General features: G+C 49.7%; 1 protein-coding gene across 1 annotated transcript in view; it reads left to right on the top strand.

Moving 5' to 3' along the window:
* rps6kal (ribosomal protein S6 kinase a, like) overlaps nt 1-14,673 on the top strand; it is an 85,756-nt gene extending 71,083 nt beyond the window's left edge. Inside the window, exons 15-20 of the mRNA XM_045717794.2 lie at nt 337-426; nt 7,664-7,822; nt 8,323-8,484; nt 9,768-9,962; nt 10,777-10,917; nt 12,531-14,673. Of these exons, the coding sequence (XP_045573750.1) occupies nt 337-426; nt 7,664-7,822; nt 8,323-8,484; nt 9,768-9,962; nt 10,777-10,917; nt 12,531-12,656 (873 nt within the window). The 3' untranslated portion in view covers nt 12,657-14,673. The remainder of the gene's footprint in view (nt 1-336; nt 427-7,663; nt 7,823-8,322; nt 8,485-9,767; nt 9,963-10,776; nt 10,918-12,530) is intronic.
* The last annotated feature ends 9,610 nt before the right edge of the window (nt 14,674-24,283 follow it).

Raw genomic sequence — 24,283 nt, 5'->3', positions numbered from 1 at the left:
ACGGACGGGCTTTACTTGGCTCATCGTGCTCTAGCGACACCTTGTGGCGGGCCGGGCGCCTGCAGGCTGACCTCGGTCATCAGTTGAACGGTGTTTCCTCCGACACATTGGTGCAGCTGGCTTCCGGGTTAAGCGGGTGGATGTTAAGGAGCGCGGTTTGGCGGGTCATGTTTCGGAGGATGCATGACTCGACCTTCGCCTCTCCTGAACCCTCTGGGGAGTTGCAGTGATGAGGGAGAAAAAGGGGTAGAAAAAAATAATGTAACCGAAGTCAAGTCAAAGTATCCAACTAAACCTGTTCTAACTAGATACTCACCTGAATGTCTGTCTTTCTAGATAATAGATAAGGGTAAGAGGGATCCATCGGAGGAGATTGAGATTCTGATGAGATACGCACAACACCCCAACATCATCACACTCAAAGATGTAAGTACTGTTACCGTTAGCCTAGCCCCAAGCTCGTTAGCCCCAAGCTGTTACCGTTAGCCCCAAGCTGTTACCGTTAGCCCCAAGCTGTTACCGTTAGCCCCAAGCTGTTACCGTTAGCCCCAAGCTGTTACCGTTAGCCCCAAGCTGTTACCGTTAGCCCCAAGCTGTTACCGTTAGCCCCAAGCTGTTACCGTTAGCCCCAAGCTGTTACCGTTAGCCCCAAGCCGTTACCGTTAGCCCCAAGCGGTACCCAAGCCGTTACCGTTAGCCCCAAGCCGTTACCGTTAGCCCCAAGCCGTTACCGTTAGCCCCAAGCCGTTACCGTTAGCCCCAAGCCGTTACCGTTAGCCCCAAGCCGTTACCGTTAGCCCCAAGCCGTTACCGTTAGCCCCAAGCCGTTACCGTTAGCCCCAAACCGTTACCGTTAGCCCCAAACCGTTACCGTTAGCCCCAAACCGTTACCGTTAGCCTAGCCCCAAGCTGTTACCGTTAGCCCCAAGCTGTTACCGTTAGCCCCAAGCCGTTACCGTTAGCCCCAAGCCGTTACCGTTAGCCCCAAACTGTTACCGTCAGAGAGCGGGCAGGTTGTCAGGCGGACAGACCTCACTAGTCCCAGGATGTCATCTGGAGAGAGAGCGGGCAGGTTCAGGTATTTCTGTGTAAGTGAGACCAGCGGACTCAATAGGTTGAGTGAATGAGGAGCGCATGTCGTTAAAGCAAAGAGGGAGGGTGTGTAGGATGGAGGAGAAGGTGGAAAAGAGTTTCCTAGGGTTAGAGGCAGAAGCTTGAAATGTAGTGGTAGAAAGTGGCTTTAGCTGTGGATACAGAGGAACAGAAGGTAGAGAGGAGAGAGGAGGGAGTGAAAGGATCATAGGTTCTCCTGAAGTTTAGTTTCCCTCCATTTTTACTCCGCTGCCAGCAGCCCTGTTCTGTGAGCTCACAATGAGTCACTCAGCCACAGAGCGGAGGGAAGAGCCGGCCGGGAGGAAAGGGGACAGTGCGTGTCATAGGATGCAGAAAGAGAGGAGAGGGCTGGGTAGGGGCTGAGTGGTTAGAGAGAGAGACCATCTGGGTAGGGGCTGAGTGGTTAGAGAGAGAGACCATCTGGGTAGGGGCTGAGCGGTTAGAGAGACCATCTGGGTAGGGACTGAGTGGTTAGAGAGAGCATCTGGGTAGGGGCTGAGTGGTTAGAGAGAGAGACCATCTGGGTAGGGGCTGAGCGGTTAGAGAGACCATCTGGGTAGGGGCTGAGTGGATAGAGAGAGAGAGAGACCATCTGGGTAGGGGCTGAGTGGTTAGAGAGAGAGACCATCTGGGTAGGGGCTGAGCGGTTAGAGAGAGAGACCATCTGGGTAGGGACTGAGTGGTTAGAGAGAGAGAGACCATCTGGGTAGGGGCTGAGTGGATAGAGAGACCATCTGGGTAGGGGCTGAGTGGTTAGAGAGAGAGACCATCTGGGTAGGGGCTGAGTGGTTAGAGAGAGAGAGACCATCTGGGTAGGGGCTGAGCGGTTAGAGAGAGAGAGACCATCTGGGTAGGGGCTGAGTGGTTAGAGAGAGAGACCATCTGGGTAGGGGCTGAGTGGTTAGAGAGAGAGAGACCATCTGGGTAGGGACTGAGTGGTTAGAGAGACCATCTGGGTAGGGGCTGAGTGGTTAGAGAGACCATCTGGGTAGGGGCTGAGCGGTTAGAGAGACCATCTGGGTAGGGGCTGAGTGGTTAGAGAGAGAGACCATCTGGGTAGGGGCTGAGTGGTTAGAGAGAGAGACCATCTGGGTAGGGGCTGAGCGGTTAGAGAGAGAGACCATCTGGGTAGGGGCTGAGTGGTTAGAGAGAGAGACCATCTGGGTAGGGGCTGAGTGGTTAGAGAGAGAGAGAGACCATCTGGGTAGGGGCTGAGTGGTTAGAGAGAGAGAGAGACCATCTGGGTAGGGGCTGAGTGGTTAGAGAGAGAGAGAGACCATCTGGGTAGGGGCTGAGTGGTTAGAGAGAGAGACCATCTGGGTAGGGGCTGAGCGGTTAGAGAGAGAGACCATCTGGGTAGGGGCTGAGTGGTTAGAGAGAGAGACCATCTGGGTAGGGGCTGAGTGGTTAGAGAGACCATCTGGGTAGGGGCTGAGTGGTTAGAGAGACCATCTGGGTAGGGGCTGAGTGGTTAGAGAGACCATCTGGGTAGGGGCTGAGCGGTTAGAGAGACCATCTGGGTAGGGGCTGAGTGGTTAGAGAGAGAGACCATCTGGGTAGGGGCTGAGTGGTTAGAGAGAGAGACCATCTGGGTAGGGGCTGAGTGGTTAGAGAGAGAGACCATCTGGGTAGGGGCTGAGTGGTTAGAGAGAGAGACCATCTGGGTAGGGGCTGAGTGGTTAGAGAGAGAGACCATCTGGGTAGGGGCTGAGCGGTTAGAGAGAGAGACCATCTGGGTAGGGGCTGAGTGGTTAGAGAGAGAGACCATCTGGGTAGGGGCTGAGTGGTTAGAGAGAGAGAGACCATCTGGGTAGGGGATGAGCGGTTAGAGAGAGAGAGACCATCTGGGTAGGGGCTGAGTGGATAGAGAGAGAGAGACCATCTGGGTAGGGGCTGAGTGGTTAGAGAGAGAGACCATCTGGGTAGGGGCTGAGTGGTTAGAGAGAGAGACCATCTGGGTAGGGGCTGAGTGGTTAGAGAGAGAGACCATCTGGGTAGGGGCTGAGTGGTTAGAGAGAGAGACCATCTGGGTAGGGGCTGAGTGGTTAGAGAGAGAGACCATCTGGGTAGGGGCTGAGTGGTTAGAGAGAGAGAGAGACCATCTGGGTAGGGGCTGAGTGGTTAGAGAGAGAGACCATCTGGGTAGGGGCTGAGTGGTTAGAGAGACCATCTGGGTAGGGGCTGAGTGGTTAGAGAGAGAGAGACCATCTGTGTAGGGGCTGAGTGGTTAGAGAGAGAGACCATCTGGGTAGGGGCTGAGTGGTTAGAGAGAGAGAGACCATCTGGGTAGGGGCTGAGTGGTTAGAGAGAGAGACCATCTGGGTAGGGGCTGAGTGGTTAGAGAGAGAGAGACCATCTGGGTAGGGGCTGAGTGGTTAGAGAGACCATCTGGGTAGGGGCTGAGTGGTTAGAGAGAGAGACCATCTGGGTAGGGGCTGAGTGGTTAGAGAGAGAGACCATCTGGGTAGGGGCTGAGTGGTTAGAGAGAGAGAGACCATCTGGGTAGGGGCTGAGTGGTTAGAGAGAGAGAGACCATCTGGGTAGGGGCTGAGTGGTTAGAGAGAGAGAGACCATCTGGGTAGGGGCTGAGTGGTTAGAGAGAGAGAGACCATCTGGGTAGGGGCTGAGTGGTTAGAGAGAGAGACCATCTGGGTAGGGGCTGAGTGGTTAGAGAGAGAGACCATCTGGGTAGGGGCTGAGTGGTTAGAGAGAGAGACCATCTGGGTAGGGGCTGAGTGGTTAGAGAGACCATCTGGGTAGGGGCTGAGTGGTTAGAGAGAGAGACCATCTGGGTAGGGGCTGAGTGGTTAGAGAGACCATCTGGGTAGGGGCTGAGTGGTTAGAGAGAGAGAGAGACCATCTGGGTAGGGGCTGAGCGGTTAGAGAGAGAGAGAGACCATCTGGGTAGGGGCTGAGCGGTTAGAGAGAGAGAGAGACCATCTGGGTAGGGGCTGAGCGGTTAGAGAGAGAGACCATCTGGGTAGGGGCTGAGTGGTTAGAGAGAGAGACCATCTGGGTAGGGGCTGAGTGGTTAGAGAGAGAGAGAGACCATCTGGGTAGGGGCTGAGTGGTTAGAGAGAGAGAGAGACCATCTGGGTAGGGGCTGAGTGGTTAGAGAGAGAGAGAGACCATCTGGGTAGGGGCTGAGTGGTTAGAGAGAGAGACCATCTGGGTAGGGGCTGAGTGGTTAGAGAGAGAGACCATCTGGGTAGGGGCTGAGCGGTTAGAGAGAGAGAGAGACCATCTGGGTAGGGGCTGAGCGGTTAGAGAGAGAGACCATCTGGGTAGGGGCTGAGTGGTTAGAGAGAGAGAGAGACCATCTGGGTAGGGGCTGAGTGGTTAGAGAGAGAGACCATCTGGGTAGGGGCTGAGTGGATAGAGAGACCATCTGGGTAGGGGCTGAGTGGTTAGAGAGAGAGACCATCTGGGTAGGTGCTGAGTGGTTAGAGAGAGAGACCATCTGGGTAGGGGCTGAGTGGTCTCTGGAGTGAGATTAGTAGGAGAACAGACCTGGAGGGGGGGGTTACAGTGAGATTAGTAGGAGAACAGAGACCTGGAGGGGGGTTACAGTGAGATTAGTAGGAGAACAGAGACCTGGAGGGGGGTTACAGTGAGATTAGTAGGAGAACAGAGACCTGGAGGGGGGTTGCAGTGAGATTAGTAGGAGAACAGAGACCTGGAGGGGGGTTACAGTGAGATTAGTAGGAGAACAGAGACCTGGAGGGGGGTTACAGTGAGATTAGTAGGAGAACAGACCTGGAGGGGGGTTGCAGTGAGATTAGTAGCAGATCAGAGACCTGGAGGGGGGTTACAGTGAGATTAGTAGGAGAACAGAGATCTGGAGGGGGGTTACAGTGAAATTAGTAGGAGAACACAGACCTGGAGGGGGGTTACAGTGAGATTAGTAGGAGAGGGAGACCTGGAGGGGGGTTACAGTGAGATTAGTAGGAGAACAGAGACCTGGAGGGGGGTTACAGTGAGATTAGTAGGAGAACAGAGACCTGGAGGGGGGTTACAGTGAGATTAGTAGGAGAACAGAGACCTGGAGGGGGGTTGCAGTGAGATTAGTAGGAGAACAGACCTGGAGGGGGGTTACAGTGAGATTAGTAGGAGAACAGAGACCTGGAGGGGGGTTACAGTGAGATTAGTAGGAGAACAGAGACCTGGAGGGGGGTTACAGTGAGATTAGTAGGAGAACAGAGACCTGGAGGGGGGTTACAGTGAGATTAGTAGGAGAACAGACCTGGAGGGGGGTTGCAGTGAGATTAGTAGCAGATCAGAGACCTGGAGGGGGGTTACAGTGAGATTAGTAGGAGAACAGAGATCTGGAGGGGGGTTACAGTGAAATTAGTAGGAGAACACAGACCTGGAGGGGGGTTACAGTGAGATTAGTAGGAGAGGGAGACCTGGAGGGGGGTTACAGTGAGATTAGTAGGAGAACAGAGACCTGGAGGGGGGTTACAGTGAGATTAGTAGGAGAACAGACCTGGAGGGGGGTTACAGTGAGATTAGTAGGAGAACAGAGACCTGGAGGGGGGTTACAGTGAGATTAGTAGGAGAACAGAGACCTGGAGGGGGGTTACAGTGAGATTAGTAGGAGAACAGACCTGGAGGGGGGTTACAGTGAGATTAGTAGGAGAACAGAGACCTGGAGGGGGGTTACAGTGAGATTAGTAGGAGAACAGAGACCTGGAGGGGGGTTACAGTGAGATTAGTAGGAGAACAGACCTGGAGGGGGGTTACAGTGAGATTAGTAGGAGAACAGAGATCTGGAGGGGGGTTACAGTGAGATTAGTAGGAGAACAGAGATCTGGAGGGGGGTTACAGTGAGATTAGTAGGAGAACAGAGACCTGGAGGGGGGTTACAGTGAGATTAGTAGGAGAACAGAGACCTGGAGGGGGGTTACAGTGAGATTAGTAGGAGAACAGACCTGGAGGGGGGGGTTACAGTGAGATTAGTAGGAGAACAGAGACCTGGAGGGGGGTTACAGTGAGATTAGTAGGAGAACAGAGACCTGGAGGGGGGTTACAGTGAGATTAGTAGGAGAACAGAGACCTGGAGGGGGGTTACAGTGAGATTAGTAGGAGAACAGACCTGGAGGGGGGTTACAGTGAGATTAGTAGGAGAACAGAGACCTGGAGGGGGGTTACAGTGAGATTAGTAGGAGAACAGACCTGGAGGGGGGTTACAGTGAGATTATTAGGAGAACAGAGACCTGGAGGGGGGTTACAGTGAGATTAGTAGGAGAACAGAGACCTGGAGGGGGGTTACAGTGAGATTAGTAGGAGAACAGAGACCTGGAGGGGGGTTACAGTGAGATTAGTAGGAGAACAGAGACCTGGAGGGGGGTTACAGTGAGATTAGTAGGTGAGCAGCCTAGTAAAGATGAGGTCAAGCGTATTGCCTGCCTTGTGAGTTGGAGGGGATTGGGAAAAGGTGATGTCAAAAGAGGCAAGGAGTGGAAATAAATAAATCAAAGGCAGATGTCGGGAGGTTGAAGTCTCCAAGTACGAAGAGCGGTGAGCCATCGTCAGGAAATGAGTTTATCAAGGTGTCAAGCTCATTGAGGAACTCGCCAAGGTGTCAAGCTCATTGAGGAACTCTCCAAGGGCACCTGGTAGGCGATAGATGCCAACAATGTTAAGCTTGAGTGGACAATTGACAGTGACAGCATGAAATTCAAATGAGGAGATAGACAGGTGAGAAAAGAGAAAATCTCCAGTTAGGAGAAATGAGCAGCCCTGCGCCTCCACCGTGAAGACCAGATGCTCTCGGACTACAGAGTCCGATGAAGAGAGAGCAGCTGGACTAGCGGTGTTCTCTGGGGTGATCATGTCTCCGGCAGCGCCAATAAGTCTAGGGACTGAAGGGCAGACTAGGCTGAGAGGAACTCAGTGTTCTTGACAGCAGATCAGCAGTTCCAAGTGCTGCTAGAAACCAGGAATTCCACATGGGGTTGTTCGCGCAAGGTACACAAAATTAGAAGGGTTGCAGCCAAGGGGTGGGAAGTGTCTGTAAACAACTAGTTAAGATCCTTCCTCAAACAGCTCCGCAGAACAACTCCGCAGAACAACTCCGCAGAACAACTCCGCAGAACAACTCCGCAGAACAACTCCGCAGAACAACTCCGCAGAACAACTCCGCAGAACAACTCCGTAGAACTGTTTTTGTTTTGGCGACGGTCTTAGTTTTGAGAAAATGGAAGTGTCTGAAATGCTAATACTAATTGCCAAACTGTTAGCGTACCCCTAAACTGTTAGCGTACCCCTAAACTGTTAGCGTACCCCTAAACTGTTAGCGTACCCCTAAACTGTTAGCGTACCCCTAAACTGTTAGCGTACCCCTAAACTGTTAGCGTACCCCTAAACTGTTAGCGTACCCCTAAACTGTTAGCGTACCCCTAAACTGGGTTTCTGTCTGTATGTATTCTGTTTGTACTGACAGCTCTGTGTGTGTGTGTGTGTGTGTGTGTGTGTGTGTGTGTGTGTGTGTGTGTGTGTGTGTGTGTGTGTGTGTGTGTGTGTGTGTGTGTGTGTGTGTGTGTGTTAGGTGTATGATGAGGGCAGGTATGTGTATGTGGTAACAGAACTGATGAAGGGAGGAGAGTTACTGGATAAGATCCTCAGACAGAAGTTCTTCTCAGAGAGAGAAGCAAGCTCTGTTCTCTACACTATTACCAAGACTGTCCACTACCTGCACTGTCAAGGGGTAAGACTGAAACACAGTATGAAGAAACACACATCTACACACGTGTAACACACTGTAGACTGGGGTGAGACTGACCCAGTGGGTGTTTTTTTCAAAAACTTTTGTCTAACATCTCTCTCACTCCTCCCTTCCGTCCTCTCTCCCTCCCTCTTCCTCTCTACCTCCTTTCATTCTCCCTCTCACTCCCTTCCTCCTCCCTCTATCCCTCCTCCTCCCTCTATCCATCCTCCTTCCTGTTTCTCCTCTCTCTCTCCCACCCTCTCTTTCTGCTCCTCCTTCAACTCTCGCCTCCCTCTCTTCTCCTTCCCTCTCTCTCTCCTCTTCTCTCTCTCTCTCTCTCCTCCTTCAACTCTCGCCTCCCTCTCTTCTCCTTCCCCTCTTCCCTCTCTTCCCTCTCTCTCGCTCCTCTTCCCTCTCTCGCTCCTCTTCTCTCTCTCTCTCCTCTTCCCCCCTCTCTCCTTTGTCTTCCTCCCTCTCTTTCCTCTCCCTCTTTCTTCTAGGTTGTCCATAGGGACTTAAAGCCCAGTAACATCCTCTATATGGACGACAGTGGGAACCCTGATTCTATCAGGATCTGTGATTTTGGTTTCTCCAAGCAGCTGAGAGGAGGAAACGGACTGCTACTAACACCATGTTACACAGCTAACTTTGTTGCTCCAGAGGTGAGAGAGAGAAAGCAGTGGCTTAGGAAGGTTAGAGGATTAGGAAGGGTCAAGCTGTAGGGTTAGGAAGGGTCAAGCTGGAGGGTTTGGAAGGGTCAAGGTGGAGGGTTGGGAAGGGTCAAGCTGGAGGGTTGGGAAGGGTCAAGGTGGAGGGTTAGGAAGGGTCAAGCTGGAGGGTTGGGAAGGGTCAAGGTGGAGGGTTAGGAAGGGTCAAGGTGGAGGGTTAGGAAGGGTCAAGCTGGAGGGTTTGGAAGGGTCAAGGTGGAGGGTTGGGAAGGGTCAAGGTGGAGGGTTAGGAAGGGTCAAGGTGGAGGGTTAGGTAGGGTCAAGATGGAGGGTTAGGTAGGGTCAAGGTGGAGGGTTAGGTAGGGTCAAGATGGAGGGTTAGGTAGGGTCAAGATGGAGGGTTAGGTAGGGTCAAGATGGAGGGTTAGGTAGGTTCAAGATGGAGGGTTAGGTAGGGTCAAGATGGAGGGTTAGGTAGGGTCAAGGTGGAGGAAGGGTCAAGGTGGAGGGTTAGGTAGGGTCAAGATGGAGGGTTAGGTAGGGTCAAGGTGGAGGGTTAGGTAGGGTCAAGGTGGAGGGTTAGGAAGGGTCAAGATGGAGGGTTAGGTAGGGTCAAGATGGAGGGTTAGGTAGGGTCAAGATGGAGGGTTAGGTAGGGTCAAGATGGAGGGTTAGGTAGGGTCAAGATGGAGGGTTAGGTAGGGTCAAGATGGAGGGTTAGGTAGGGTCAAGATGGAGGGTTAGGTAGGGTCAAGATGGAGGGTTAGGTAGGGTCAAGATGGAGGGTTAGGTAGGGTCAAGATGGAGGGTTAGGTAGGGTCAAGATGGAGGGTTAGGTAGGGTCAAGATGGAGGGTTAGGAAGGGTCAAGATGGAGGGTTAGGAAGGGTCAAGATGGAGGGTTAGGTAGGGTCAAGATGGAGGGTTAGGTAGGGTCAAGATGGAGGGTTAGGTAGGGTCAAGATGGAGGGTTAGGTAGGGTCAAGATGGAGGGTTAGGTAGGGTCAAGATGGAGGGTTAGGTAGGGTCAAGATGGAGGGTTTGGGTTAGACAGGGTTAAGTTGGTTTGTTAGGAAGTCTACATTGGGTGGGTTAGGAAGGGTAAAGTTAGGAAGGGTAAAGTGTTGTAAAGAGTGTTCTCTAGCCCTTTACTTGTACTGAGTTTGTGTGTGTTGTCTTTCGCTGTGTGTGTGTGTGTGTGTGTGTGTGTGTGTGTGTGTGTGTGTGTGTGTGTGTGTGTGTGTCTCTGTGTGTGTGTGTGTGTCTCTGTGTGTGTAGGTGTTGATGCGTCAGGGTTATGATGCTGCCTGTGATATCTGGAGTCTTGGAGTATTGTTGTACACCATGTTAGCAGGATACACACCTTTCGCTAACGGCCCCAAGGATACACCTGAAGAAATCCTGTTGAGGATGGGGTCAGGGAAGTTCTCGCTGAGCGGTGGGAACTGGGACATGGTCTCTGACAGCTCCAAGGTACACACACTGTTATCTAACATGCTGCTTGTTGACCTGTTTACTAACATGCTGCTTGTTGACCAGTCTGTTGTTCTGTTATCTAACATGCTGCTTGTTGACCTGTTTACTAACATGCTGCTTGTTGACCAGTCTGTTGTTCTGTTATCTAACATGCTGCTTGTTGTTCTGTTATCTAACATGCTGCTTGTTGACCTGTTTACTAACATGCTGCTTGTTGACCTGTTTACTAACATGCTGCTTGTTGACCAGTCTGTTGTTCTGTTATCTAACATGCTGCTTGTTGTTCTGTTATCTAACATGCTGCTTGTTGACCTGTTTACTAACATGCTGCTTGTTGACCTGTTTACTAACATGCTGCTTGTTGACCTGTTTACTAACATGCTGCTTGTTGACCTGTTTACTAACATGCTGCTTGTTGTTCTGTTATCTAACATGCTGCTTGTTGACCTGTTTACTAACATGCTGCTTGTTGACCTGTTTACTAACATGCTGCTTGTTGACCTGTTTACTAACATGCTGCTTGTTGACCTGTTTACTAACATGCTGCTTGTTGACCTGTTTACTAACATGCTGCTTGTTGACCTGTTTACTAACATGCTGCTTGTTGACCAGTCTGTTGTTCTGTTATCTAACATAATGCTTGTTGACCAGTCTGTTGTTCTCTCTGTGTGTGTGTGTGTGTGTGTGTGTGTGTGTGTGTGTGTGTGTGTGTGTGTGTGTGTGTGTGTGTGTGTGTGTGTGTGTGTGTGTGTGTGTGTGTGTGTGTGTGTGTGTGTGTGTGTGTGTGTGTGTGTGTGTGTGTCGTGTCCAGGACCTCCTCTCTAAGATGCTTCATGTTGATCCTCACCAGCGTTATTCAGCTGAACAGGTCCTGAAACACGCCTGGATCACGCAACGAGACACCTTACCACACTTCCAGCTCGCACGGCACGACGCACCACACCTCGTTAAGGTAACACACACGGCACGACGCACCACACCTCGTTAAGGTAACACACAAGGCACGATTCACTCTGGCAATCTACTCTGAAATCAGATCACTCAAGTGCCCGAGAGCAAAATAATTGAGGAATTCATGAAAGCCCAACACCCATTGAATGCGACAGATGTCAGTAAACATTGGCTAAAAAACTGAATTAAATTGTTGCCACAGTAATACAGTTTGTCACTAACCTGTCTTGATATGAAAACAGTCGATCCAGCTCAGCTGGGGAGAGTAAAATGGTCAGTGAGCTGTTCTCTCATTTGTGTCTGGAAGTAGCTAGCAAGCTAGCCAACGTTGGCCAGTTAGCTATGGTGCTTGACTGTCAACCCTAGTCTTTAACCTGTCTGGGCAAGGTGGGACGTTTGCGTCCCACCCTAGTCAACAGCCAGTGGAATCGCGTTGCGCGAAATACAAACGGACGTTCAGAAAATATTTTCTCTCAAATGCTTCCGGTGACTCAGCGCTACAATTTACAAAATTACTATTTGAAAACATTGTTAAAATGTAATATTGTCATTCAAAGAATTATAGATTAACATCTCATGAATGCAACCGCATTGCCAGATTTAAAAAGAAGTTTACTGGGAAATCACACTTTGCAATAAACGACGTGGTATGCTCAGAAAAATAGGCTAGGCGATACATGTTAGCGCCATCTTGGAACCATCTAAAATCAAAAATACTATCGTAGATATTCCCTTACCTTTGATTATCTTCATCAGAAGGCACTTCCAGGAATCCCAGGTCCACAACAAATGTAGTTTTGTTCGAAAAAGTTAATAATTTATGTTCCAATAGTTCCTTCTTGTTAGCGCGTTCCGAAGGCTACTCATAATGTACTGAAGCGCGCGGGACTTGTCGTCACGAATGTGCAAAAAATATATATTTACGTTTGTTCAAACATGTCAAACGTTGTATAACATAAATCTTTAGGGCCTTTTTCAACCAGAGCTTCAATAATATTCAAGGCGGATGATTGCATTGTCTTACTAAACGTTTCGAAATGGGAGGGTAGCCATGGGCGCCCGTGTCATAGTAGTAATGGCCCTCCCCCTGTGACCAACTTCCCAAGCCTCTCTTTGGGTCAGTTTGTACCATAGGAGACTCAAACCACTTTGTAAAGACTGTTGACATCTAGTGGAAGCCTTAGGAAGTGCTCAAGGATTCATAAGCCCCTGTGTGTTTCAATGGCAAAGGTTTGAAGTGATTCCACAAATCAGATTTCAATTTCCTGTTAGGATTTGTCTCAGGGTTTTGACTGCCATATGAGTTCTGTTAAACTCACAGACACCATTCAAACAGTTTTAGAAACTTTAGAGTGTTTTCTATCCAAATCTACTAATTATATGCATATTCTAGTTACTGGGCAGGAGTAGTAACCAGATTAAATCGGGTACGTTTTTTATCTGGCCGTGCAAATACTGCCCCCTATCCCCAACAGGTTAAGCGGAGGGGCCCAGAGCTCACTAGAGGCAATTTACCAATGCACCGTGTGTGTGTGTGTGTGTGTGTGTGTGTGGTGACAGAAGAGAGATCTGCTATCAGCTAACTGATCCTGTGTTTGTGTGTTTCCTGTTTAGGGAGCGATGGCAGCTACCTACTCCGCTCTGGGTCATAAGACGTGTCAGCCAGTTCTGGAGCCAGTAGCTGCTTCTAGTCTGGCACAGAGACGAAACATGAAGAAACTCACCTCTATTGACATGTAACACACACACCTCTGTTCCAGCCTCCCTCTGTCCCAGCCTCCCACTGTCCCAGCCTCCCACTGTCCCAGCCTCCCACTGTCCCAGCCTCCCACTGTCCCAGCCTCCCACTGTCCCAGCCTCCCACTGTCCCAAACTCCCTCTGCCCCAGCCTCCCTCTGTCCCAGCCTCCCTCTGTCCCAGCCTCCCTCTGTCCCAGCCTCCCTCTGCCCCAGCCTCCCTCTGCCCCAGCCTCCCTCTGTCCCAGCCTCCCTCTGTCCCAGCCTCCCACTGTCCCAGCCTCCCTCTGTCCCAGCCTCCCTCTGTCCCAGCCTCCCTCTGTCCCAGCCTCCCTCTGCCCCAGCCTCCCTCTGCCCCAGCCTCCCTCTGCCCCAGCCTCCCTCTGCCCCAGCCTCCCTCTGCCCCAGCCTCCCTCTGTCCCAGCCTCCCTCTGTCCCAGCCTCCCACTGTCCCAGCCTCCCTCTGTCCCAGCCTCCCACTGTCCCAGCCTCCCACTGTCCCAGCCTCCCTCTGTCCCAGCCTCCCACTGTCCCAGCCTCCCTCTGTCCCAGCCTCCCTCTGTCCCAGCCTCCCTCTGTCCCAGCCTCCCTCTGTCCCAGCCTCCCACTGTCCCAGCCTCCCACTGTCCCAGCCTCCCACTGTCCCAGCCTCCCTCTGCCCCAGCCTCCCTCTGTCCCAGCCTCCCTCTGTCCCAGCCTCCCTCTGTCCCCCAGCCTCCCTCTGCCCCAGCCTCCCTCTGCCCCAGCCTCCCACTGCCCCAGCCTCCCACTGCCCCAGCCTCCCACTGCCCCAGCCTCCCACTGCCCCTCTGCCCCAGCCTCCCTCTGTCCCAGCCTCCCTCTGTCCCAGCCTCCCACTGTCCCAGCCTCCCACTGTCCCAGCCTCCCTCTGTCCCAGCCACCCTCTGTCCCAGCCTCCCTCTGCCCCAGCCTCCCACTGCCCCAGCCTCCCACTGCCCCTCTGCCCCAGCCTCCCTCTGTCCCAGCCTCCCACTGTCCCAGCCTCCCACTGTCCCAGCCTCCCTCTGTCCCAGCCTCCCTCTGTCCCAGCCTCCCTCTGCCCCAGGCCATCTCCCCCTGCCCCAGGCCATCTCCCCCTGCCCCAGCCCCTCTCCCCCTGCCCCAGCCCCTCTCCCCCTGCCCCAGCCTGCTCCAGCCTGCCCCAGCCGGACCCAGCCGGCCCCAGCTCAGACAACCTCCACCCCTGAGAGACACCAACACATATGTGTTCCAGCTGAGAGACCCACTCTGGTTTCATTTCTCCCCTCTGTCACATGCTCTCTCTCTTTCTCTCTTTGTCTCTCTTAGAGGAAGACAAGCACCAGCTGATACTGTAGTTCACTGTGATATGTCGATCCTAATCTGTTTAACTAAACTGTGCACCCCCGCTCTTCTCTCATCTCTTTTCTTCCCTTCATTCTTTTCTTCCCTTCATTATGTTCTCCACTGCTCTACCTCTCTCCCTCTCTCTCTCTCCGTCTCCCTCTCCTCTCTCTCCCTCCCGTATTCTCTCTCTCCTCTCTCTCTCTCTCTCTCTCTCCTCTCTCTCTCTCCCTCCCGTATTCTCTCTCCTCTCTCTCTCTCTCTCTCTCTCTCTCTCTCTCCTCTCTCTCCCTCCCGTATTCTCTCTCTCTGTCTCCCTCTCGCCTCTCTCTCTCCCTCTCTCCGTCTCCCTCTCCCCTCTCTCCTCTGTAGGCTGACTACATATAGTATTCCAGCATCAGTAAAGCCTGCCAACTCTCTGTTCTGACACACACACTTCCTCTTTGTCTGTCTGATCCCTGACTGTGATCATGACGATAGACTGTGTGATCCCTGACTGTGACTGTGATCATGACGATAGACTGTCTGATCCCTGACTGTGACTGTGATCATGACGATAGACTGTCTGATCCCTGACTGTGATCATGACGATAGACTGTCTGATCCCTGACTGTGACTGTGATCATGACGATAGACTGTCTGATCCCTGACTGTGACTGTGACCATAACGATAGACTGTGACTGTGATCATGACGATAGACTGTCTGATCCCTGACTGTGATCATGACGATAGACTGTGTGATCCCTGACTGTGACTGTGATCATGACGATAGACTGTCTGATCCCTGACTGTGACTGTGATCATGATGATAGACTGTCTGATCCCTGACTGTGACTGTGATCATGACGATAGACTGTCTGATCCCTGACTGTGACTGTGATCATGACGATAGACTGTCTGATCCCTGACTGTGACCATAACGATAGACTGTGACTGTGATCATGACGATAGACTGTCTGATCCCTGACTGTGATCATGACGATAGACTGTCTGATTCCTGACTGTGACTGTGATCATGACGATAGACTGTCTGATCCCTGACGTGTGACTGTGATCATGACGATAGACTGTCTGATCCCTGACTGTGACTGTGATCATGACGATAGACTGTGACTGTGACCATGACGATAAAAAAGCAAACAAACATCCTGCGCATTAAAACAACAACCGGTCAATGAGGGGGAGGAGCTAATGGAGATGTTGGTGCTGTTGGGTTATTTGTGTGAGGGGGGGGGGGGTGAGATGTGGGAAAGAGAGTGTCTGTCTGTGGGAAGAGACTTACAGAGAAGCTGAATTACAAAACAGATAATTTCCATGACTCTTTAAGACATTGTGGAAATTGTACCATATTGTATTTATTTCATTTATAAAATTATATTTTTCTTTCAAGTTCTGTATATATTGCCATTAAAGATCATTATCGCCATGGGTCCTCTGTTGATGTGTTTAACCTTGCGGTGTGTCTGTACTGTGTGTGTTAAAGGAACTACAGTGCTTTCACAAAGTATTCATAGCCCTTGACCTAATCCACATTTTGTTGTGTTACAGCCCGAATTCAAAATTGATGAAATATATTTTTCTCACCCATCTACACAAAATCCCCCATAATGACAGTGAAAACATGTTTTGATAATTGTTTGAGGATTTATCGAAAAATAAATGCATAAATATCCATTTTACATAAGTATTCACACCCCTGAGTCAATACATATTAGAATCACCTTTAGCGGTGATTACAACAGTGAGTCTTTCTGATATTCGCACATGATTCTTTTTAAAATACTTCAAGCTCTGTCAAGTTGGTTGTTGATCATTACTAGAAAAGTCATTTTCAAGTCAATTTGTCAAAACTGTAACTAGGCCTCGTAGGAACATTCAATGTCGTTTTGTTAAGCAACTCCTCGTGTTTTAGGTTATTGTCCTGCTGAAATCTAAATTAATCTCCCAGTGTTTGTTGGAAAGCAGACTGAACCAGGTATTCCTAAACTATTTTACCTATTCCGTTTCTTTTTACAAATAAAACTCCCTGCCAAAGACAAGCATTCCCATAACATGATGCAGCCACCGCCATGCTCTCTAATCCTTAATGATGACAAGCATTCCCATAACATGATGCAGCCACCGCCATGCTCTCTAATCCTTAATGATGACAAGCATGCCCATAACATGATGCAGCCACCGCCATGCTCTCTAATCCTTAATGATGACAAGCATTCCCATAACATGATGCAGCCACCGCCATGCTCTCTAATCCTTAATGATGACAAGCATGCCCATAACATGATGCAGCCACCGCCATGCTCTCTAATCCTTAATGATGACAAGCATTCCCATAACATGATGCAGCCACCGCCATGCTCTCTAATCCTTAATGATGACAAGCATGCCCATAACATGATGCAGCCACCGCCATGCTCTCTAATCCTTAATGATGACAAGCATGCCCATAACATGATGCAGCCACCACCATGCTCTCTAATCCTTAATGATGACAAGCATGCCCATAACATGATGCAGCCACCACCATGCTTGAAAATATGTCGTACTCGGTGTTGTTGGATTTGCTAGAAACAAAATAACGTTTTGTATTCAGGACATTAAGTATATTTTCTTAGCTGCATTTTTTGAAGTTTTACTTTAGTGCCTTATTGCAAACAGGATGCATGTTTTGGAATATTTGTATTCTGTACAGGCTTCCTTTTCAATTTGTCGTTTAGGTTAGTATTGTGGAGTAACTACAATATATAAACTCAGCAAAAAAAGAAACGTCCTCTCACTGTCAACTGCGTTTATTTTCAGCAAACTTAACATGTTTAAATATTTGTATGAACATAACAAGATTCAACAACTGAGACATAAACTGAACAAGTTCCACAGACATGTGACTAACAGAACTGGAATAATGTGTCCCTGAACAAAGGGGGGGTCAAAATCAAAAGTAACAGTCAGTATCTGGTGTGGCCACCAGCTGCATTAAGTACTGCAGTGCATCTCCTCCTCATGGACTGCGCCAGATTTGCCAGTTCTTGCTGTGAGATGTTACCCTACTCTTCCACCATGGCACCTGCAAGTTCCTGGACATTTCTGGAGGGAATGGCCCTAGCCCTCACGCTCCGATCCAACAGGTCCCAGACGTGCTCAATGGGATTGAGATCCGGGCTCTTCGCTGGCCATGGCAGAACACTGACATTCCTGTCTTGCAGGAAATCACGCACAGAACGAGCACTATGGCTGGTGGCATTGTCATGCTGGAGGGTCATGTCAGGATGAGCCTGCAGGAAGGGTACCACATGAGGGAGGAGGATGTCTTCCCTGTAACGCACAGCGTTGAGATTGCCTGCAATGACAACAAGCTCAGTCCGATGATGCTGTGACACACCGCCCCAGACCATGACGGACCCTCCACCTCCAAATTGATCCCGCTCCAGAGTACAGGCCTTGGTGTAACGCTCATTCCTTTGACGATAAACGCAAATCCGACCATCACCCCTGGTGAGACAAAACCGCAACTCGTCAGTGAAGAGCACTTTTTGTCAGTCCTGTCTGGTCCAGCGACGGTGGGTTTATGCCCATAGGCGACGTTGTTGCCGGTGATGTCCAGCCTCTCTCAGCCTATTGCGGACAGTCTGAGCACTGATGGAGGGATTGTGCGTTCCTGGTGTAACTCTGGCAGTTGTTGTTGCCATCCTGTACCTGTCCCGCAGGTGTGATGTTCGGATGTACCGATCCTGTGCAGGTCTTGTTACACGTGGTCTGCCACTGTGAGGACGATCAGCTGTCCGTTCGGTCTTCCTGTAGCGCTGTCTACGGCGTCTCACAGTACAGACATTGTAATTTATTTCCCTGGCCCCATCTGCAGTCCTCATGCCTCCTTGCAGCATGCCTAAGGCACGTTCACGCAGATGAGCAGGGACCCTGGGAATCTTTCTTCTGGTGTTTTTCAGAGTCAGTAGAAAGCCCTCTTTAGTGTCCTAAGTTTTCATAACCGTGACCTTAATTGCCTACCGTCTGAAAGCTGTTAGTATCTTAAGACAATTCCACAGGTGCATGTTCATTAAATGTTTATGGTTCATTGAACAGCATGTGAAACAGTGTTTAAACCCTTTATAATGAAGATCTGTGAAGTTATTTGGATTTTTACGAATTATCTTTGAAAGACAGGGTCCTATAAAAATGTAGTTGATCCATCCTCAGTGTTCTCCTATCACAGCCATTTAACTCTGCAATTGTTCCCAGGGCATCGTGTGTGTTGACTGTTGTTCCCAGGGCATCGTGTGTGTGTGTGTGTGTGTGTGTGGTGTTGACTGTTGTTCCCAGGGCATCGTGTGTGTGTGTGTGTGTGTGTGTGTGTGTGTTGACTGTTGTTCCCAGGGCATCGTGTGTGTGTGTGTGTGTGTGTGTGTGTGTGTGTGTGTGTGTGTTGACTGTTGTTCCCAGGGCATCGTGTGTGTGTGTGTGTGTGTGTGTGTGTGTTGACTGTTGTTCCCAGGGCATCGTGTGTGTGTGTGTGTGTGTGTGTGTGTGTGTGTGTGTGTGTGTGTGTGTGTGTGTGTGTGTGTGTGTGTGTGTGTGTGTGTGTGTGTGTGTGTTGACTGTTGTTCCCAGGGCATCGTGTGTGTGTGTGTGTGTTGACTGTTGTTCCCAGGGCATCGTGTGTGTGTGTGTGTTGACTGTTGTTCCCAGGGCATCGTGTGTGTGTGTGTGTGTGTGTGTGTGTGTTGACTGTTGTTCCCAGGGCATCGTGTGTGTGTGTGTGTGTTGACTGTTGTTCCCAGGGCATCGTGTGTGTGTGTGTGTGTGTGTGTGTTGACTGTTGTTCCCAGGGCATCGTGTGTGTGTGTGTGTGTGTGTGTGTGTGTGTGTGTGTGTGTGTGTGTGTGTGTTGACTGTTGTTCCCAGGGCATCGTGTGTGTGTTGACTGTTGTTCCCAGGGCTTGTGAATGAGACCTAGTTCTCAATGTGTCTCCCTGGTTAAATGAAAATAAGAGATACCATCAGCGAACATTTGAAGCTGCGGGTGAGTTATCCAGTACCATCTCACTCGGTTCCACGAGCACACCTTATTCAACTACTCACCAAGCCCTTGACTAGTTGGATCAGCTGGTGTTTTACTCACCAAGCCCTTGACTAGTTGGATCAGGTGGTGTTTTACTCACCAAGCCCTTGACTAGTTGGATCAGGTGAGCTGGTGTTTTAGTCACCAAGCCCTTGACTAGTTGGATCAGGTGAGCTGGTGTTTTACTCACCAAGCCCTTGACTAGTTGGATCAGGTGAGCTGGTGTTTTACTCACCAAGCCCTTGACTAGTTGGATCAGGTGAGCTGGTGTTTTACTCACCAAGCCCTTGACTAGTTGGATCAGGTGAGCTGGTGTTTTAGTCACCAAGCCCTTGACTAGTTGGATCAGGTGAGCTGGTGTTTTACTCACCAAGCCCTTGACTAGTTGGATCAGGTGAGCTGGTGTTTTACTCACCAAGCCCTTGACTAGTTGGATCAGGTGAGCTGGTGTTTTACTCACCAAGCCCTTGACTAGTTGGATCAGCTGAGCTGGTGTTTTACTCATGAAGCCCTTGACTAGTTGGATCAGCTGAGCTGGTGTTTTACTCACCAAGCCCTTGACTAGTTGGATCAGGTGAGGTGGTGTTTTACTCACCAAGCCCTTGACTAGTTGGATCAGGTGAGCTGGTGTTTTACTCACCAAGCCCTTGACTAGTTGGATCAGGTGAGCTGGTGTTTTACTCACCAAGCCCTTGACTAGTTGGATCAGGTGGTGTTTTACTCACCAAGCCCTTGACTAGTTGGATCAGGTGGTGTTTTACTCACCAAGCCCTTGACTAGTTGGATCAGGTGAGCTGGGGTTTTACTAGAATAGAGATGTGCAGCTCTGGGGGTCCTCTAGTTCTGCGTGTTGAGGTTGCTGAGAGTGAGACCAGCAAAGCAGTGTAGTACAAAAAACCACCAGGCTAACAGTTCTAGTCAGAGTTGTGTACTCTGGTTTAGTTCGAATGGATCCACGGGTTTAGTTTTTCTATTTGTGTTTCTTATGGATCCCCATTAGTTCCTGCCAAGGCAGCAGCTACTCTTCCTGGGCTTTATTATGGATCCCCATTAGTTCCTGCCAAGGCAGCAGCTACTCTTCCTGGGCTTTATTATGGATCCCCATTAGTTCCTGTCAAGGCAGCAGCTACTCTTCCTGGGCTTTATTATGGATCCCCATTAGTTCCTGTCAAGGCAGCAGCTACTCTTCCTGGGGTTTATTATGGATCCCCATTAGTTCCTGCCAAGGCAGCAGCTACTCTTCCTGGGGTTTATTATGGATCCCCATTAGTTCCTGTCAAGGCAGCAGCTACTCTTCCTGGGGTTTATTATGGATCCCCATTAGTTCCTGCCAAGGCAGCAGCTACTCTTCCTGGGGTTTATTATGGATCCGCATTAGTTCCTGCCAAGGCAGCAGCTACTCTTCCTGGGGTTTATTATGGATCCGCATTAGTTCCTGCCAGGCAGCAGCTACTCTACCTGGGCTTTATTATGGATCCCCATTAGCTGCTGCCTTCCTGTGGTCCAGCAAAATTAAGGCAGTTTATAAAATTTTAAAAACATTACAATACATTCACAGACTGTGTCCTCGGGCCCCTGCTCCACCACTACGACATATCTACAATACTAAATCCGTGTGTGTGTGTGTGTGTGTGTGTGTGTGTGTGTGTGTCTCTTCACAGTCCCCGCTGTTCCATAAGGAGTATTTTTATCTGTTTTTTAAATCTGATTCTACTGCTGCATCAGTTACCTGATGTGGAATAGAGTTCCATGTAGTCATGGCTCTATGTAGTACTGTGCGCCTCCCATAGTCTGTTCTGGACTTGGGGACTGTGAAGAGACCTCTGGTGGCATGTCTTGTGGGGTATGGATGGGTGTCCGAGCTGTGTGCCAGTAGTTTAGACAGACAGCTCGGTGCATTCAACATGTCAATACCTCTCACCAATACAAGTAGTGATGAAGTCAATCTCTCCTCCACTTTCAGCCAGGAGAGATTGACATGCATATCATTAATATTAGCTCTCTGTGTATATCCAAGGGCCAGCCGTGCTCGTTATTTTGTAGCACTTGACCACACGACTGAACAGTAGTCCAGGTGCGACAAAACTAGGACCTGCCTTGTTGACAGTGCTGTCAAGAAGGTAGAAACTAGGGCCTGTAGGACCTGCCTTGTTGATAGTGCTCTCAAGAAGGTAGAAACTAGGGCCTGTAGGACCTGCCTTGTTGATAGTGTTGTTAAGAAGGTAGAAACTAGGGCCTGTAGGACCTGCCTTGTTGATAGTGTTGTAGAGAAGGTAGAAACTAGGGCCTGTAGGACCTGCCTTGTTGATAGTGTTGTTAAGAAGGTAGAAACTAGGGCCTGTAGGACCTGCCTTGTTGATAGTGTTGTTAAGAAGGTAGAAACTAGGCCCTGTAGGACCTGCCTTGTTGATAGTGCTCTCAAGAAGGTAGAAACTAGGGCCTGTAGGACCTGCCTTGTTGATAGTGTTGTTAAGAAGGTAGAAACTAGGGCCTGTAGGACCTGCCTTGTTGATAGTGCTCTCAAGAAGGTAGAAACTAGGGCCTGTAGGACCTGCCTTGTTGATAGTGCTCTCAAGAAGGTAGAAACTAGGGCCTGTAGGACCTGCCTTGTTGATAGTGTTGTTAAGAAGGTAGAAACTAGGGCCTGTAGGACCTGCCTTGTTGATAGTGTTGTTAAGAAGGTAGAAACTAGGGCCTGTAGGACCTGCCTTGTTGATGGTGTTGTTAAGAAGGTAGAAACTAGGGCCTGTAGGACCTGCCTTGTTGATGGTGCTGTTAAGAAGGTAGAAACTAGGGCCTGTAGGACCTGCCTTGTTGATAGTGTTGTTAAGAAGGTAGAAACTAGGGCCTGTAGGACCTGCCTTGTTGATAGTGTTGTTAAGAAGGTAGAAACTAGGGCCTGTAGGACCTGCCTTGTTGATAGTGTTGTTAAGAAGGTAGAAACTAGGGCCTGTAGGACCTGCCTTGTTGATAGTGTTGTAGAGAAGGTAGAAACTAGGGCCTGTAGGACCTGCCTTGTTGATAGTGTTGTAGAGAAGGTAGAAACTAGGGCCTGTAGGACCTGCCTTGTTGATAGTGTTGTTAAGAAGGTAGAAACTAGGGCCTGTAGGACCTGCCTTGTTGATAGTGTTGTTAAGAAGGTAGAAACTAGGGCCTGTAGGACCTGCCTTGTTGATGGTGTTGTTGAGAAGGTAGAAACTAGGGCCTGTAGGATCTGCCTTGTTGATAGTGTTGTAGAGAAGGTAGAAACTAGGGCCTGTAGGACCTGCCTTGTTGATAGTGTTGTTGAGAAGGTAGAAACTAGGGCCTGTAGGACCTGCCTTGTTGATAGTGTTGTTAAGAAGGTAGAAACTAGGGCCTGTAGGACCTGCCTTGTTGATAGTGTTGTTAAGAAGGTAGAAACTAGGGCCTGTAGGACCTGCCTTGTTGATAGTGTTGTTAAGAAGGCAGAAACTAGGGCCTGTAGGACCTGCCTTGTTGATAGTGTTGTTAAGAAGGCAGAAACTAGGGCCTGTAGGACCTGCCTTGTTGATAGTGTTGTTAAGAAGGTAGAAACTAGGGCCTGTAGGACCTGCCTTGTTGATAGTGTTGTTAGAGAAGGTAGAAACTAGGGCCTGTAGGACCTGCCTTGTTGATAGTGTTGTTAAGAAGGCAGAAACTAGGGCCTGTAGGACCTGCCTTGTTGATAGTGTTGTTAAGAAGGCAGAAACTAGGGCCTGTAGGACCTGCCTTGTTGATAGTGCTGTCAAGAAGGTAGAAACTAGGGCCTGTAGGACCTGCCTTGTTGATAGTGTTGTTAAGAAGGTAGAAACTAGGGCCTGTAGGACCTGCCTTGTTGATAGTGCTGTCTAGAGGTAGAAACTAGGGCCTGTAGGACCTGCCTTGTTGATAGTGCTGTCAAGAAGGTAGAAACTAGGGCCTGTAGGACCTGCCTTGTTGATAGTGTTGTTAAGAAGGTAGAAACTAGGGCCTGTAGGACCTGCCTTGTTGATAGTGTTGTTAAGAAGGTAGAAACTAGGGCCTGTAGGACCTGCCTTGTTGATGGTGTTGTTAAGAAGGTAGAAACTAGGGCCTGTAGGACCTGCCTTGTTGATAGTGCTGTTAAGAAGGTAGAAACTAGGGCCTGTAGGACCTGCCTTGTTGATAGTGTTGTTAAGAAGGTAGAAACTAGGGCCTGTAGGACCTGCCTTGTTGATAGTGTTGTTAAGAAGGCAGAAACTAGGGCCTGTAGGACCTGCCTTGTTGATAGTGTTGTTAAGAAGGTAGAAACTAGGGCCTGTAGGACCTGCCTTGTTGATAGTGTTGTAGAGAAGGTAGAAACTAGGGCCTGTAGGACCTGCCTTGTTGATAGTGTTGTAGAGAAGGTAGAAACTAGGGCCTGTAGGACCTGCCTTGTTGATAGTGTTGTTAAGAAGGTAGAAACTAGGGCCTGTAGGACCTGCCTTGTTGATAGTGTTGTTAAGAAGGTAGAAACTAGGGCCTGTAGGACCTGCCTTGTTGATGGTGTTGTTAAGAAGGTAGAAACTAGGGCCTGTAGGATCTGCCTTGTTGATAGTGTTGTAGAGAAGGTAGAAACTAGGGCCTGTAGGACCTGCCTTGTTGATAGTGTTGTTGAGAAGGTAGAAACTAGGGCCTGTAGGACCTGCCTTGTTGATAGTGTTGTTAAGAAGGTAGAAACTAGGGCCTGTAGGACCTGCCTTGTTGATAGTGTTGTTAAGAAGGTAGAAACTAGGGCCTGTAGGACCTGCCTTGTTGATAGTGTTGTTAAGAAGGTAGAAACTAGGGCCTGTAGGACCTGCCTTGTTGATAGTGTTGTTAAGAAGGTAGAAACTAGGGCCTGTAGGACCTGCCTTGTTGATAGTGTTGTTAAGAAGGTAGAAACTAGGGCCTGTAGGACCTGCCTTGTTGATAGTGTTGTTAAGAAGGTAGAAACTAGGGCCTGTAGGACCTGCCTTGTTGATAGTGTTGTTAAGAAGGTAGAAACTAGGGCCTGTAGGACCTGCCTTGTTGATAGTGTTGTTAAGAAGGTAGAAACTAGGGCCTGTAGGACCTGCCTTGTTGATAGTGTTGTTAAGAAGGTAGAAACTAGGGCCTGTAGGACCTGCCTTGTTGATAGTGTTGTTAAGAAGGTAGAAACTAGGGCCTGTAGGACCTGCCTTGTTGATAGTGTTGTTAAGAAGGTAGAAACTAGGGCCTGTAGGACCTGCCTTGTTGATAGTGTTGTTAAGAAGGTAGAAACTAGGGCCTGTAG

Source organism: Salmo salar, chromosome 05, assembly GCF_965601325.2.
Source record: "Salmo salar chromosome 05, fSalSal1, whole genome shotgun sequence".
Lineage (NCBI taxonomy): Eukaryota > Metazoa > Chordata > Actinopteri > Salmoniformes > Salmonidae > Salmo > Salmo salar.
The sequence above is the reverse complement of the archived record's forward strand: the minus strand, read 5'-3'. Positions and strand labels throughout refer to the sequence as shown.